The sequence below is a fragment of the Ahaetulla prasina genome, chromosome 3 (assembly GCF_028640845.1).
Source record: "Ahaetulla prasina isolate Xishuangbanna chromosome 3, ASM2864084v1, whole genome shotgun sequence".
Classification (NCBI taxonomy): Eukaryota; Metazoa; Chordata; class Lepidosauria; order Squamata; family Colubridae; genus Ahaetulla; species Ahaetulla prasina.
Genome location: NC_080541.1, coordinates 203,627,360 through 203,642,252, shown reverse-complemented (window position 1 = coordinate 203,642,252; position 14,893 = coordinate 203,627,360). Strand labels below are relative to the sequence as shown.

Sequence of the window (14,893 nt, the reverse complement as noted above, 5' to 3'; positions counted from 1 at the left end):
CATATTAGTGGTCTGTGGGATTTAAAATTATGAATTTAGTGGTCCCTGAGGTCCGAAAAGTTGGTGACCCCTGTTCTACAGTAACCTTCCCTAACCAACCTAGTGTGTTAAATGTATTAAACTCTCTCATTCCATGGACAGAAATGCCATTGATTCCATGTGCTAAGCAAAAGTATTCTCTATTCTTTACTAGTAAATCTTGACTTCCTCCTCATTCATTGGAGTCTTCCTGAGTCTTTCTTTGTCAGGCCGTTTCCACCACCACCCCGATTCAGTTTAGCACTTTGGATTAATACAGCCCCTCCCTTTCAGCAGGCAGTTTTCCCAGAACACTGAGTTTTGGGAAACAAAATGTTCTATTGCCTTTTGAGAGAGTGCTCTTGTTTGTACAGAACAGGCATCAGTGAGCAAGTTTTCTGCAGTTTGGCTTGGAGATCAATATGGCAGCTCCAACACTTTCAGTTCCCCAAAGAATTTGTGTTTATGTTTTCTGTAATTCCAAAGCAAGCTCCGTCCCATTCTCCAGAATCTGATTTTCATTAAAAGTGGAGGAGTTTACTGCATGCGACCTACTATTTAAGAGATATATTTAGATGTGGCAAGGCTGCTATAATTTGCGATGGTTTATCTCTCTCTGTCTGCTGTTTAAATTCAGTGCAGAATGAAGCTGAATGTCTATCCACTTGCTGGAGTTAGTTAGCATCAGGCTTCAACAAGTGACATACTAATCAGCTATAATGTTCAAATATAGAACTTTATAAGAAGTTTATATAATGAAAAATGTTTGATGTCTACTATACCTCAAGGTGGCTCAGTGGCTAAGACGTTGAGCTTGTCGATCGAAAGGTCGGCAGTTCAGCAGTTCGAATCCCTAATGCCGCATAACAGGGATGAGCTCCCATTATTTGTCCCAGCTTCTGCCAACCTAGCAGTTCGAAAGCACCTAAAAATGCAAGTAGAAAAATAGGTACCACCTTTGGTGGGAAGGTAACAGCGTGCGCCTTTGGCGTTTAGTCATGCTGGTCACATGACCATGGAGATGTCTTTGGACGACGCTGGCTCTTTGGCTTTGAAACGGAAATGAGCACCACCCCCTAGAGTCGGGAACGACTAGCACATATGTTTGAGGGGAACCTTTACCTTTACTTTATACCTCAAACAGTGCTCTATGTATATCTAGGCTGATATTAGAGCCACTTTTCCATGGTGCAGCCCCAAAGATCTAGATAGATTGCAGCTAAATTTATAGGATTTCATTTCATTTCTTAAATTTCTATACCGCCCTTCTCCCGAAGGATTCAGAGCGGTTCACAGCCAACGTAAAACAGAATACATACAATATATATCGATAAATTAAAAACACTATAAAAATCTGATTAAATTTTGGCTAACAATTAATTTTTTTTTTTAATTTGAATTTATATCCCGCCCTTCTCCGAAGACTCAGGGTGGCTTACAATGTGTTAAGCAATAGTCTTCATCCATTTGTATATTATATACAGAGTCAACTTTTATTGCCCCCAACAATCTGGGTCCTCATTTTACCTACCTTATAAAGGATGGAAGGCTGAGTCAACCTTGGGCCTGGTGGGACTTGAACTTGCAGTAATTGCAAGCAGCTGTGTTAATAACAGACAGACTTAGTCTGCTGAGCCACCAGAGGCCCCTGCAAAATTAAGTTATTAAAATCAAATAATAAAAGGATTGGTTCACGAGTCTTTCGATTCATTATCCAGTGACCCCAAAAGAAAGTAGCAGTATTTGAGGGAGAAAATCACAATGTTTTCTTTGTCTAGTCAGTGCAGGTGATCACATATTACCGAAACAATGTTCTTTTGCATCATAGATAGAAATGTTCACATCCATGCAGGTATGTGTATAGGACTGTTGGGGGGTAGTGAAATCCGCCTTTCTAGTTAGAATTTATTGCTGTAACACAAATTTACTTACTTGTATATTCTGTTTTGCAGTTCATAGTTATGTGGGTGTAAAATCACTGATTACTGCCACCTGCTCATTCTTTATAAACTAGACTATGCTTTTGTGTTGCTTGCTGTTTCAAAAACAAAACAAAACCCAGACTGCTTGGAATGAAATTTAGTCTTGGAATGTAATTTGGATACAAATGATTTAATATTGTAACATAAAAATAAAATCAAGAGAGGATCATCTTTAATTGATACATGATGATTATTAATCAGGTGGTACGGTAAAAACATAAGCACACAATCTATAATATTCAAAAACTTTTTTTTTTACACTTAGTAGATCGCTATGAAGATTTCTGTTCTGCCATAGCTCAGCTTTTGGATCCTCAAGAATATCTATCCAAAGTAGTAGAAAGAAGGGCATGTGTATATTTAATGTCACATTTTATCTATTCATGCTTAAAAAGACAAAGGTAAAAAGGCTTGTCAGAACCTTGGACAGATCTCTGTGAAGTTTGCCAAATACTGTAAACCGTTCCAAAACAATAAAAACAAACAAACAAACAAAAACTCTGTTATTTCAGCAAAGTCCTTGACCTCAAAAGTCTATGGAGATTCTCAGTCATTCAGGTCATGCAAAGCATCCAAAGTTGCTTTTTCAAGAGGCAACTGGATTTTTTTTGTTTTTCTTGATGACATTTTGCTTCTCTGAAAAAGCTTCTTGATTGAGAGGTGAAACATCTTCAGGGAAAAGGAAGAAAGTCCAGTTACCTCTTGAAAAAGCACCATTGGGAGAACCCCAAATGTTCTCCATCATTAACATGTAGTCCCCAACTTTCTATTTTCAAGGAAGATTGTGGAGAATGTAGCTAATCTGCAGTTGATGATAACCCTGGAAAAGTGGATTATTTAGATTTTTTTCAGTCAAGGTTTGGGCCATTGTATTTTGGCAGCCTTGGTCATACCGTAGATACCTTTGGTAGAGCTGAGATGGGGTGGTGCATCTATCCTGGTACTCCTTGATTTCTCAGTGGCCTTCAATTCCATTAATAGTGGTATCTTTCTAAGCCACCTCCATGTATTGGGGATAGGGACCACTGTTTTACAGAGGTTGTCTTCCTTTCTCTAGGGTTGGTTTCAATTGGTGTTGGCTGGGTGAAAGAGATTGCTCCCTAGGTATCTCCTTTGTGGGGTGCCAGAAGGTTCTGCCCTCTCTTCCTTTCTTTTTAACATCTACATGAAACAACTGGGTGAGGTCATCTGCTGGTTTAGGGTTTGGTATGATCAGTAGGCTGATAACACCCAGTTATACCTTTTGACATCAGGCCAGCTGAATGAGACTCTTGAGCATCAGTTTCGAGGCTATGCAGGGTGTAAATGGGGAAGAACTGTCTCTGACTTTTTTCTATTAAGGCTAAGAGATTGTGTTTGGGGCATCCAGATGTGGGAAAATTTTGGAGGGGGTAGCACTTCCTCAGTCAAGAGTAATGTGCAATCTGAGGGATCTTCCAGGACTCAGAACTTTTGCTCAATGAACAGCTGCATCCAGGAAGGCCTTTACATGGCTTTGTTTGGCGTGACAGTTGTGTTCTCTCCTAGATCAGGAAACCCTTCAGACATGCCTTGGCCACCTCACAGTTTGACAAATGCAATGCACTATATATGGTGCTGCCCTTAAAGACCATCTGAAGCCTGAAAACTTTATTTATTAAACTTATTTATAAGATTTACATGATGACCATCTTTAAAAAAAAACTCTGGGCAGTTCACAATTACAACCAGATGAGAATAACAATAGCACTTAGACTTTTATACCGCTTCATAGTGCTTTACAGCCCTCTCTAAGCGCTTTACAGAGTCAGCATATTGCCCCCCAACAAACTTAGTCCTTATTTTACCAACCTCGGAAGGATGGAAGGCTGCATCAACCTTGAGCCTGGTGAGATTCGAACTGTCAAATTGCAGTCAGTCAGCAGAAGTAGCCTGCAGTATTGCACTCTAACTACTGCACCACTGTGGCTCATGTAGGTAGCATGTAGAATGTATGTATCATGTATGGAGAATATATTAGTGCAGGCAGTGATGGTTATGCCTCAGGATGCCCATGTAACATATCTGCTCCACAAGATGAAAGAGTGCCAGTTTGTTTTCAGGTGCATTTCAAGGTGTGGTTTGTTACCTAGAAAGCCTTATACAGTTAAGGCTTGAGGGACCACCCATGGTATCTACTAGGTGATCAAAAAAGGTTGCCATAGTCCTGGTTCTTTCAATTAAACAGTACTGTCTACCTTGGAAATGCACTATTTTGCCATAATATCTGTCCTCTGAAATGAGGTTCCTCCCAAGATCCGGATGGACCCCTCCCCCATCCTGCAGGCACTTCAGAAGGTTTTGAAGCCCTGGCTCTTTGACCTGAAGTCCCCCTTCTGCAGGTTTACTTCTTGCTGTTGCCTGTGATTTGTCAACTTCTTTGTTTTTATCATTGTCATCTACAGTATTGTGCTGCCATGGTATTAAATGGTGATTAAGAAAACTGTGGACAAGTTTTTGTTTTACTTGTGTGCTTGTCAGAGGCATCTTGGTCAGCCATGAGGGAGAAGATGATGCTGGTCTACATTGAGTTTGATCCAGCAGGACTCTTATTATTCATTTCTTATGTGTTATCTACTTTTAGCAGCACCAGTATCTAGAGTCTCTTCTTAAACTGAATCTTAGCATCCTTTTTTGGTTGACCCTTGAGAATGTTTATCTTAAATCAAATTAAATAACCACTAGACAAAAGCAATTGAGGGATGGGCAAATACATAAATCAATACAATACAAACATACATATTTGCACACATACATAATTAACTAACCACCCTAATATTACTATGGTTTCAGATCCTGTCATAAAGATGGATTGTATTTTTAGTTGCCAACTGTTCCTCTGCCATCTGTCATTACATGCCTATATCGTTGCCTTTATAAGATACACCTCCACAACAGGTTTATGATACAGTATTTATGGTTATGTGGTTACCAGTACAGGGGGTGGCATATATACTCCTATCCCCATCCTAATTTCAGGTGGCAGGATGTTTGTAAGGGGCAAGTGGTTGCATTGAAACGGTCCAAAAATTAAACATCTTTGTTCACTATATATTCATTAACAACAGAGTTGCTGGGAAGAAAACATCTAAGCGTACCAAGTCTATCAATGGATCCCTCTATATTTTCAGAGGGCGAATAAACACAGAAGTAATGGAGGTTGAGAATGTGGAAGATGGGACAGGTAAGGACCAATTGATTTTTGTCTCGAAAGGACAAGGCAGTGATGGTCTTTTTTTTGATTCTTAATGGAATAGTACACACCTTTTCAGAGGTGATTTTGGGATCTTGCTGGATTCAAAGCTTTGGCTCAATTTCTGAGGTGATGGCTGTGGAATGGATGCAGCATCCCATGGTTATGTGATCATCATTTGGGACCTCCTGCTTGCTTTTTCATTAACTCCATTAACTTGTTGGAAAACAGCAGTGAAGATTGCAAATGGCAATCAGATGACTGTGACATACTGCAGGGTCACGATTGTGAGCCAGTTGTCAAATGTATGAATTGTGATCATGTGACAACAGGTGTGCTATGATGGCTACATATGAGGACCTATGGTAAGTCTTCCACATTTAGCACCATCATAACTTTGAATGTTCACTAAATGAGTGGTCGTTCAATGTGGACATATTAATTTTGGTTATATTGCATGTACATTTATTCCACTGGAGTTAGTGGCCAATAAGTTTAAATGAATAAGCAAATGTATTATTTTGGAGGGCGTTGTCTTTAGTTTATGAAATGATTTTGAATGTTAGCTGCTTCCGAGTCTTCAGGAATGGGTGCATAGAAATTAAATAACTAAGTAAGCAAAGAGATGAACAATCCTATTTGATTTGTCAGAGAAAAATCCAGTTGTTTTCTTGGCAGGCGTCGCTTTAGTTTGGATTGAATACCTGCATTTCTGAAGTGGTATTTAAATTCCAAGTCTCTGTTAATACATTCAACTAGGTCTGGTAAAGATCTAGAAAATCTATCCCCAGAATATACAAAGCTTGGCAACTCTTAACTTTGCTAAATTATAGTTAGTCGGTAGTTCATTTTAGCACGAACCCCTAAAATTCAATCACCAGATTAAGCCAAGGACCTGAAAATTAATGTAGTCCAATGTGTACCAGTTCCCTTAAAAACTGGGCCACTAAGGTATAATTGATTTTTAGTCAACCTGAACTCCCTTAAGATGAAAAGCAATTCAGATCAACTGTTCTATTTCTGGTACATGTAACCATCAGATGAAGCTGAAAGTTGACTCTATCACTTGATATAATCATTCTCTTATCTGATTTTTGGAGTACTCTCAGTATTATTTTCACAATTCCCTACAGTACGTATTTCAGTGGCATGCAAGAGAAGATACAGGTGTTATAACCCACCTGCAGGCCCAAGTAGGTAGCAGGAAACTCGGTCAGTCTAAAAACAAAAATACCTTATTCGAACAGCTGAGAATTACTTCATTCTCAGCGTAGTTCAACTAAATTAAAGCAAATTCCTCCCAACACAATTCCTCAGTCCTATCACCCATCTTGGCCCAATTAAGCAAACTGCCAAGGGCCTTTCTTGGCAAAAGTTCAGAAGATACTGATACAAAATAAATGCAACAAGACAACACTATCAATGTTGTTTTCCGGCAAAGAGCCCAAACACTGTTGCTGGTCCTTTAAGCCTTATGGGAGGGGCCAATCATCTCTTGGCCCTACATCCGAGTCGTCCTCTTTGCTTGTGCTGCTCTTGCCTTCTGGGAGCTCTTCTCATGCGTGCATTAGGAACAGGCTCCTCCTGTTCCTCTGCCTCACTACTGTCAGTCTCTGGAGGCTCTGGAGTCCGCACCTCACCCCCTGATGGCCCTGGCCCCACCTCAGCCTCCGACGCAGAGACCACATCCGGGCCTTCCCCAGCCTCCAGGACTGGTCCACACTCTTCCTCAGCCTCATTGCTGTCCGCTCCATTGCCAGCTCCGCAGGCTGCTGGCGGACCACAACCACCAGGTTTCATTGGATCTGTGGTCCAATGCAATATCTAAAAATTGTGATGAAACTTTTGGAACACCTATCTAGCTGTCTCTATTACTACCATAGAAGAAGGACAACGGTGAATGCCCAGACTGAATTTTTTTTTTTTTAGGCTCCAGATTTACACTCACTCTCTTCTACATTTGTGCTTTTGCAGCAGATTATCACAGTAATGGTTACACAGTAACAAATGGATGGAAGATACACAACACGGCAAAAAACAAATGGTTTGTTTGTATGGCCAAGACAGCAGAGGACAAACAGAAATGGCTGGATGCCATAATCAAGGAAAGGGAACAAAGAGAAAGTAAGTTTGTGGCTGGTACTTTTTATATTTTAGGGACAAAAATCTGTATACATTTGCAGAATTTTCCCATCTAAAAAAGGAGTTTCATTGTCATGGTAAAAAAATGTATATATGGTGATAGCGGTGCAGAGAAAGTTTCTCCCTTAAAACAGATTCAGAGATGTGGAGCTCAAGTACTCTTGACATATATAAAGTCATATTTGAGTTTGTTTTGCACAACTAGTAAAAGTTTTATGGCTCTTGTTTTATAAGCAAGTAAGTAACTTTATTATTTTTTTATTTGTGAAATTTATATAGCCACCCAACTCACAAATGTGACTCTGGCTGGCCCTCATTAAAAACGGAACGCTAAAACATATCTTAAATAACCTTTAAAAACAATAAAACATACATATAATAAGACCACAGGAGAGTGTTAAAAAATTAATATGTAATAAAGCCTTGTTGCAGGCTCTTTTGTTTCCAAGGGATTTCCAAGCCTGCTGTAAGATGTTCTAGAAAGGAATGTATATTAGTATTCCTTATGCTAACTATGGAAAAATTATAATAGTTTGTACAGCACACATTTCGTTAAGGTTCTGCCATTTATCATTGTATCATTAAACTCTTTTAAAATCTTCCATATGCTATGAAAAATGGACCATGGGTGCAATTCAGAGTGACACAGTTACTCCATTGAAATTATGACAGCATTTTGGCACTTCCCAACTTAATCACATTTGCAACCACTTGCAGTATCTTGCAGTCTTGTGAACCTGATTTGTGATGCTTTTTGCTCCAATCTATACAAGGGAATGGATTTGGACTTATGATTATATGATTCATGTAACAACCATGCGATTCAATTAACAATCCTGTGATTATTATTTTTTTAACAAATGGAGGAAAAAATGGTTTTAAAATAGTCTGGTCATCTGGTGCTTTGATGTAGAAATGAAAAATTCCAATCCCAATTGTGGTAGTAAATTGAGAACTACTTGTAACCGTATTCCCTTGTTTTTCACCTAAAGTCAGAAAAGCAAGTGAGGTAGTAGTTCCTGTTACCTTCTTGTCTACAGAGATTATTTTTAAAAAAAAACACCACCACACACAAACCATAGCCAGTTTTATTGTATAATGACAGGAAATTCAAGCAAAACATTGGACTTGCTGGATGTTTTTTCCCAGTTCCCTGCTTATAAGCACAAAGCAAAATGATGTGTTGCTATCTGCTGGTGAGCTGCCTGTTTGTATTTATGGCTACAAAGAGAAGTGTTGCTGATTTACTCTGATATGAATAATAGCATTACCACTGCAACAGTGGTAACAGTACCACTGCAACAGATGGGCCGTGATAGCTCGGGCTGTTAAGAAGCCTGTTATTAGAACACAGAGCCTGCAATTACTGCCGGTTCAAGCCCGGCCCAAGGTTGACTCAGCCTTCCATCCTTTATAAGGTAGGTAAAATGAGGACCCAGATTGTTGGGGGGGCAATAAGTTGACTTTGTAAAAAATATACAAATAGAATGAGACTATTGCCTTATACACTGTAAGCCGCCCTGAGTCTTCGGAGAAGGGCGGGATATAAATGTAAACAAAAAAAACCAACCAAACAAAAAAACAGCAAAACCTAAATTCAAATGCAGTTTGAAGGTAACTGCAACTATATATAAATATAAGAGGATACACAAAGTGCAAATTTATACACTAAATATCAGCAGTCAAATCCAAACCAGCTGTTGATTCCCAAAATTGTTGCACTGTGATGCACCATGTCACCTAATTAAAGGTTACAAACAAACAGGAGAGTTTTAGTACTATATAAATTCTTTATTGATCTTGTTTTTCAAACTCTGTTAATCTTCTACACGTGAAGGCTTTACTGTCTTCCAAAACACTGATGTAATGGAATGTGTGAATGACCCTGGGGAATGAGGGGAAGAGATGTTTTCTATGTAACAATCAGATAAGAGAGGCAGGAGACCCCAATGGCTTAACGCAGGGGTCCTGTCAGGAATACTTCCTTTCAATATTCAAGAAAGAAAAAGCCCAACTCCATTGTTGTTAGAGAAAGATACTTTTATTGAGTATGAACTGAAAGCAAACAAAATGAAAGCAAGCTCTGAGGTATTTGGCGTGGAATACACGTATAAGAAATGTGCCTCAAGCCCTCCTCCCTGTAGTCCAGTCAGTCTTGTCCAATCCACGTCCCCCCTAGGTGGCACGTGGGATGCATCTTCAGATGGTTTAATCCCTCTGGCATGTTTGGGTCGTTAACCTTGACTGTTATCAGCCCGCCTTCCAACTGCTGAAGACATTCAACGAAGCCTCTTCATTTTAAAGTTTCATTTCTCTTCCCGCACTGCTTTCCTCCCCCCCCCCACCGTTACCTTTATTGCCGTAGCAAGCTAGGCAATAAAAGCCTAAATCAGCAGACAGTATAAAGCAATAAACTTGTAGCAATAAACTTGTAGCCAGTGGAGACTGACAGGTCTTCAAACTACGGCCCTCGGGCCAGATACGGCCCACCAAAGCCATTAATCTGGCCCACGCAGGACCACAAGGCTGCCCCACCCACATCACCCTGCCTACCCGCTGTCTCCCACCCACCTTCTAGAGGTCAGGGAGGTCAAAAACGGGACAGGCAGAGGTCTCTGGAGGCCAAAAACGGGCCAGTTTTTTGCCTGCCCAGCCTCCAGAGAGAGAGAGGGAGGGAGACACAGACACACACAGACACACACACACACACACAGACACACAGAAGTACCTCATACACACCCCAAGGCAGCCACATCCCTTCATTAACCTGCTTTCCACCCTCAAGAGCAACATAAATTAATGTTTAATTTGTGTGTATTGTTTGGACTGCTAAATTGGCCACGCCTGCCCAGTCACATGACCACCTAGCCATGCCCACCCAGCTGGTCTGCTCCCCCCACAACAGTCTGAGGAACCATGAATTGGCCCCCTGTTTAAAAAGTTTGAGGACCCCTGGCTTAACGGATGGAGTAACAAATTTAGGAAGGATCCATCCTAAAGGATCAAAACGTTAAAAGTGGCAGCGGGAGGTGTATACTTTCAACTTTGCAAGATTGTTCTAATGTATCCTTACATTATAAAGAAGAAATAGTTCATCTGCTTATGTTCCCTGTCTGGTTTACCTGGGAGAGCTGACAAGTAGAGATTCATTTGTTTGTCTAGAGGCAATTTCTATTTGTCATAGATAAGAAGGAAATCAAGGAGGTTTTAGGCATGAATTCAAGATTTTATTGAAAAGCAATCCCATCTGGCTGAGATACTTCAACAGCCAAGCCATTATCAGCACGAAGACAAAAATGTTTTATGTTCCAACCAGATGAGCAAGGGATGCATAGCAATCTTCTCCTTACCTCAGAGCTTAGGGAATTGGATGATGTAGTTGCAAATTGAGAATGTGTTGAATTACACAGACTGCTTTCTATCCCAATCTGACTTTGCAAATTACCTTTGGCAGAATTTGTCTGCAAGTGTTTTGGAGTAATATGGCGGAAGATGGCAATCAGCCAGACAGTCCCTCCCCCTGCAAATCATTTCAGTAGAAATCTGATCATGAAAACAGTTCTGAATTGCACTGGACATAATACTTACACTTTCTTAATTAGTTCAGAAACTTGATGCAGTGCATTCAGTATATTTATGATTGACTTGGATGTGTTATCGATATACACAGCCTTAGTTGTGATGGAAGTGAATGAAGTGGTTCCATTGAAAAAAAGGATAGAAAAGAAGCTTCAGAGTTACCCTTACTCTATTTAGGGGAGCAGAAGTGTCTATTCACAACTGAGAGGCTTGTTTTTGTCTCTCTGTTTACAAAATTATTTCCACCAAGGAAAGGAAAATGTTTGTGATCTAGTTGGTATTAGGCCAGCTTGGTTTTTTTTTTTTTTTTTTGGGTGACCAAGTTTATCTGAGAAGTGTTTATATGGAAGATTCTGCTTTTGTTTTCCAGGTCTGAAGCTAGGCATGGAGAGAGATGCTTATGCTATGATTGCTGAGAAAGGAGAAAAACTGTATCACATGATGACGAACAAGAAAGTGAATCTTATCAAAGACAGGAGGAGAAAATTAAGCACTGTTCCCAAGTGCTTTCTTGGCAAGTAAGCGATTTTGGTTTGAATGGGGCCTTTCATTCCAATTAACTGAAAGGACTGTGAGTTTTCTGTGGATGGTTTGTGTAGCCAAATCAGATGTGCTTTGATGGAACTTAATTGGAAAGGTCTTTAACCTCTATTACAGTTAATTTATTAAAATTAATCATTCATTCCTACATAATGCTCTTGGATTATGTAATGGCAGCAGATTCTTTTCGATATGGAAGACAAGATCACTAGAAAAGGAAGGAATCAAATGCACAACAAACACTTACAATCTGAAAATAGTTTTGACAACCTACCTTGCAATTGTTTTGCCTTTTAAGGTCAAATTTAAAATGCAGAAATATAAGTAGGATGATGCCTCTTTTTATCAGTGGAGTTAGGAAAAAAACCCACTATTTGTTGCCAGGTCAATATTAGGATGTGATTTTTTAAAAGTGTGAATGTTAGACATAGATTGAACATAGATTGTTTGTAAACCCTTCACAGTCATGCAGGTGATATAGGTAGGGTAGAAATTTGTTAGATAAATGAATGAATAAAAACTGATACATGCTAAAGATATTAACAAGAGGAGATTAGATAGGAGATCATCTGAGAAGGTTTTTCTAGTAATGAAATTCTGAATATCTGGTGTTTCCTTCTCATTTTCATCCAGCATAACAATCAATTTTCAGATATTGGGCAACGAAGTGATTGCTGTTTTCTACATGCAGGGTAAACTTGAAGAAAAGATTGGTGTTTCTGGCAGATGCAGATGTAAAAAACTTTTTAGCTGTGATGGTGAGAGTAGTTGGACTTTGAGAGATCAAACACCCAACTTTCCCTATATAAGCCCTGTTTTCCTCATCTATTACCACAGCACAACACTGCAGTTATTTGCTGTCATTGCCAATCATTCTTCACATGACATCTGCATTTTATGCACCGACAGAATTTCATAGGACTCATCTTAGGGTCAAAGGTAAATCCCGTTCCGTGGTCTATGAATATGTGAGGTTATACTGGCATCAAGCCCAAGAACCAAGAATGACATGTGGAATTACTTAAGAGTAGTTTCCTTTACTGTTTTTCACCTGTAAACAGAATCTTGCCAAAGTAAAGGTGCTATTTGCATAACTACAGATACACTCAAGGAATAGCCAGGGAGGAACTGTTTTAACTCTCTTCCTGCTAACCAAACTTTCCCAGTCGTAATCCCCCCAGTGTAATGCTGTCCTATTTAGCCACATTGTTGAGGCCAAGCGCATGCGCAGAAGGCGCATGCGTGAGCAAATCACATGTGCGGAAGGCCGGGTGCATGTGTGGAAGGCGCGCAAAGCGAGTATGTGCGCGCAGGGCGAACTGGTGGTAAGAATATGTGAAACCCACTGCTGGTCTAGATACTGTCAGCTTTAAGGTTCTGAGCTTGATCCACAGCATATTTTGAATGAATGGAAGCTATAATCATGTATCCTTGTAGGCACTAGATCAAGGCTGTCAAACTCCCAGCCCGCAGGCTGGATGTGTCATTGTGCTGTCCACGTCCAGTTTAGCGATGGGGGAAAAAGTCCCGATATGTCATGTGACTCTGCCATGATGACCTGAGTTTGACACCCCTGCACTAGACCACGAGGGATCTCCTGTTTGTTTTGCTATGGAAGTTGTCTTTTCCAAATGTTCCAATGCCTGTAGAAGTTGTTAGTTCCATTTTGTGATCATTTTTCTTGAGGTGCATGAAGTATTTCCCACTGTAGGTTGCTTTTTGTTTAGTTCCAGCTTTTGTCTAGTTCTAGCTTTAAAAATATCTCTCTATAGGGACTCTGATGCTTTCCCATCTTTTTTTTTTAAACAAAAGACCCCCAGTTTTGACCTGAAGCTTATTCCTTTATGCATTTCCATATTCACATATCTAACTATTGCTGTTGTTAGTGGCGAAGTTGTGTCCGACCCATTGCCACCCCATGGACAATGCTCCCCCAGGCCTTCCTGTCCTCTACCATCCCCCGGAGATCATTTAAGCTTACGCCAACTGTTTCAGTGACTCTATCCAGCCGCCTCATTCTCTGTCGTCCCTTTCTTCTTTTCCCCTCAATTGTTCCCAGCATTAGGCTCTTCTCCAGTGAGTCCTTCCTTCTCATTAGGTGATCAAAGTATTTGAGTTTCATCTTCAGGATCTGGCCTTCTAAAGAGCAGTCAGGGTTGATCTCCTCTAGGACTGACTTGTTTGTTCGCCTTGCAGTCCAAGGGACTCGCAGGAGTCTTCTCCAGCACCATAGTTCAAAGGCCTCAATTCTTTGGCGCTCAGCCTTTCTTATGGTCCAACTTTCACAGCCATTCATTGCAACTGGGAATTTCATTGGCAGGATGATGCCTCTGCTTTTTAGTATTATCTAACTATAAACAGGGTTTAATCCTTCCATGTAGCAATCTTTCTATTTTGCCCACAATTGCTAAACCTGTGAAAAAGAAGAATAAAATTGTGAGCTTCTAACTTAACTTTAGCAGTCAACTTGCTTTTCATAGCAGATCAGTTAATTCACATCTGTTCATCTTACAACCGCCCCCCCCTCCAGCTTTCAAAATATGGCCTGCACATTTTCTTGCTATTCTAATCTCAAACCACTAACATTGCTTCTTGTCACGCACATCAAGTGGGACTTTTATTGTTTGTTTGACAGATCTCTGAGTATACAAAGTTGTTGGTAGAGAACTTAATATTGGTTCCAAATATAGCTGCTCTTTATCTAAAGGCCTTACTTGTCCATGACCTTCCTAATCTTTCCTCTTGCATCAATGCAAATTTGCTTTCTTATGATTTGCATCCTTCTAACAATACCAGACAGAACTCAAGGTGCAGGTCCCAATCCTTCAAAATCTTTTTCACTGGTCTTGTTTCTTTGGTAATATCTTCTGCCGGGATCACAAGAGATAATAGGAGTTTTTAACTTACAGAGTTAGTCTTCAACTTGTGACCATATTTGGAACCAGAATTTTCATTGCTAAGCAAGGCAGTTGTTAAATAAATTGTGCCCAGTTTATAGCCTTTTCTGCCATAGCTGTTCAGCAAATCACTGGAGTTGTTAAATGAAACACAATGTCATTAAGCAAATCTGACTTCCCCCATTGGCTTTGCTTGTTAGAAACTGGCAATCTCATGTCCCCAGGACATTGCAACTTTCATAAATATCTGCCAGTTTCCCAGGGCCAAAATTTTGATTGTGTGACATGGGAATGCTGTGATGGTCATAAGTGCGAGGAGTGGCTCTAAAGTATTTTTTTTAATCATGTCGAACCCTGCTTAGTTTTTCAAAACCAACACACTTCTTACATCTAGTTAGAGCTATTATTAGGTTCAACTTTCTCCCAGTAATCATAGACATGGCTCAAAGAAAATCATAAACACGAGCATAGGAGTTAAGTTACACATTGCAGGGAGAAGATGGAAACGCTGTATGAGATATCGC

At 40.0% G+C, this 14,893-nt stretch overlaps 1 protein-coding gene across 1 annotated transcript in view; it reads left to right on the top strand.

The window, feature by feature from the left end:
* The window catches only part of PREX1 (phosphatidylinositol-3,4,5-trisphosphate dependent Rac exchange factor 1), a 265,515-nt gene that overhangs the window by 167,518 nt on the left and 83,104 nt on the right, over positions 1 to 14,893 (top strand). The window contains exons 8-10 of the mRNA XM_058175593.1: positions 5,087 to 5,202; positions 7,186 to 7,335; positions 11,303 to 11,450. Coding sequence (XP_058031576.1) covers positions 5,087 to 5,202; positions 7,186 to 7,335; positions 11,303 to 11,450 — 414 coding nt within the window. The remainder of the gene's footprint in view (positions 1 to 5,086; positions 5,203 to 7,185; positions 7,336 to 11,302; positions 11,451 to 14,893) is intronic.